Genomic DNA, 2,344 nt, shown 5'->3' on the forward strand with positions numbered 1-2,344 from the left:
CTGCATCAGTAACTCGAAATGTTTTGGTCTTCTCCAGTCTTGCAACTTCCACAGGAATCACTCATAATAACTGATGCATTATGATGCATAATATACAGAACACATGCTCAACACTTCATTGCAACCTGAGACAGTGTATTATTCAATCTGTCTCTTCCCACCCCAACACCACTCCTTGCCTCCGCGCTGCGACTTGCGGTCCACACCACCATCCCTGCTACAATCTTGTACTTTGAGGTGACGTCCACACACCTTTGCTCTTAGAGCAAAGTTAAAAGTCACAGCTCACAGTGTGGGATTTTGATCCTCCACTGACACTCATTCTGCCCGCCCTTTTAATCAGTCTTACAATGGCTGAGTGAGGCGGTGAGGTGAACACCACATGTTATGACCCACCACTCTCTTCCAGTTCACACTTGTACTTGTTGTAGGGTGCAAATGGGGGTCGGGAAGGATCGTCAATGCGCACTACTCTCGTGCAATTTGGCCGCAACCCATCTGTGTGCCCCAGGAACCAGTCAGTAGCAGCTCGTTGATCTGCTTCTGATACATGTCTTGTGCACCAATCACTGTGCCAGGAAACAAGGCCACTACGCATCCTTCGACTAACATGTTCATGACTCTGAAATTTGTAAAACACAATATATATTAGAGAGTTAATGGATAATAAATAAGCAAAAGGAGTTTGAAATTTAGAGCAAAAACCGTATAACACAAGAAAAAATAGCTATTAAGTAAAAAGAACTTACCTGTTTTGCTCTCTTGAGTGCTTGCTTCTTGTACATGTAGGAATCACTGTTCACTACAAATACCATTTTGAAGGAGGAGAGGTTGAACTTGCACTGAGTGTTGTCCACAATATCCATATCAGGGCACACAGGAGGCTTTACATCTTCAGCACAGCTATCCCTGCAAAACATGTTCCAACATATAGTGCCTTCATATTTTAGGTGATATGATTAACATCCAGATAATATAAATGACCTTTTTCATTCCATACTAGTGAGACAAGACTGAAAATAAATAGACTGAACTAGATCCACTGTCTTTTGGATGTCATCATCACAGTTAAAAAAACCATGTTTTCTACTATTCTTCCACGAAAAGGTAAACCTACTTTTCGACTTCCTGATTGGTCTGTCTTGCAGCTGTCAGTTTTCTCCAAGATCTAAGATTACGTGGGAGAAATACTGGTTTTCTGGACAGCTGGGCCTGCATGGCAGGAGACATCTGGGAAAAGAAACCAATGTATCATAACACAAATACCTATACTGAAATTCCCATCATAAAAATCAAATAGATTTTCCAAACTTGACCTTCAGCTCAAAGAGCATGAGAGACATACTAACCTGAGGTGCGACGGAAGAAACATATTTTTCAACATAGGCACTCCATCTTTCCACTTCAGCAACAGCAGGTGGAATTGCAGAGTGTGCAGAAGAAGGAACTGTGGTGTTATGACTAACTGCTGAGCCTGCACTGCCTCCACTGTCATTCTCCTCTTCAATCTCCGTGTCTATTAGTTCTATTGTCATTCTACAATTTCTTTTGTACTGTGGAAAGGAATAGATACAGACGTTACTAGTAGATAAATATAAATTGTAATATCTAAAGAAATAAATAAGTTTTCGCAGAAGAAAAATTAAAGACTTGAAAAATTAAGAGTGAACACATGAATAAAGGAATAACAACAATTTGCAAAAAAAAAACTCGTACACCTTATGCATATACTACAAAAGCATTTTCATCCAGACATCATCCCCACACAGGATTTGAATGAATAACATAAAATGATAAATAATTACAGTGTAAATTTTGAAGCAATTCTCATCTTGTAATAAACGCTCCGACTTCTTTTGATAGGCCTGTTCTGCTGCCAGCCGTCTGTGTGCAGAGGCTAAAGGTCCGCCAGCAGCACCTTTCTTTGCCTCGCTCAGGTACATGGCGGTGCACTGGACTGGGGGGTCATCACACACCAGGTGTTGTAACTGCCTTACAGCACTAGTAACCACCTGAAAAGTAAGAAAATAAAATGGGATAAGTCCTCTTCAGTTTTCCTATTTTCTTTTTAAATTCTAGTAAACCTACAAAAAGCAAGAGAGATCACAGCTGAACAGAACAGTCTGCCCTGAGTCAGCTGTACACCATCTACATTTCCTCGCTTTTCCAAATTCCATATAATATAAACCTTGAAAGTTGGGTCCAGCTGTTATAACTAACTTTTTAAAACCTGGGAGTAATCCTGACTATTTTTACTTTTATTGTTTCAATAAAAGAACTTTTAAAAATATGACCTCTCAAATAATTTCTTTTAGAAGATAAATTGTAGAAAGAAAACAATCAA

The 2,344-nt window shown here is 39.5% G+C and overlaps 1 protein-coding gene across 1 annotated transcript in view; it reads right to left on the minus strand.

Annotated features, from left to right (window-relative positions):
- Nucleotides 1-2,344, minus strand: part of LOC119590848 (paired amphipathic helix protein Sin3a-like) — a gene marked incomplete at its 5' end in the record, with an annotated part of 24,220 nt that continues 21,876 nt past the window's right edge. The window contains 5 exon segments of the mRNA XM_037939607.1: nt 1-622; nt 750-909; nt 1,118-1,230; nt 1,350-1,553; nt 1,806-2,012. Coding sequence (XP_037795535.1) covers nt 386-622; nt 750-909; nt 1,118-1,230; nt 1,350-1,553; nt 1,806-2,012 — 921 coding nt within the window.

This window comes from Penaeus monodon, chromosome 27 (assembly GCF_015228065.2).
Source record: "Penaeus monodon isolate SGIC_2016 chromosome 27, NSTDA_Pmon_1, whole genome shotgun sequence".
In the NCBI taxonomy this organism is placed as follows: Eukaryota; Metazoa; Arthropoda; class Malacostraca; order Decapoda; family Penaeidae; genus Penaeus; species Penaeus monodon.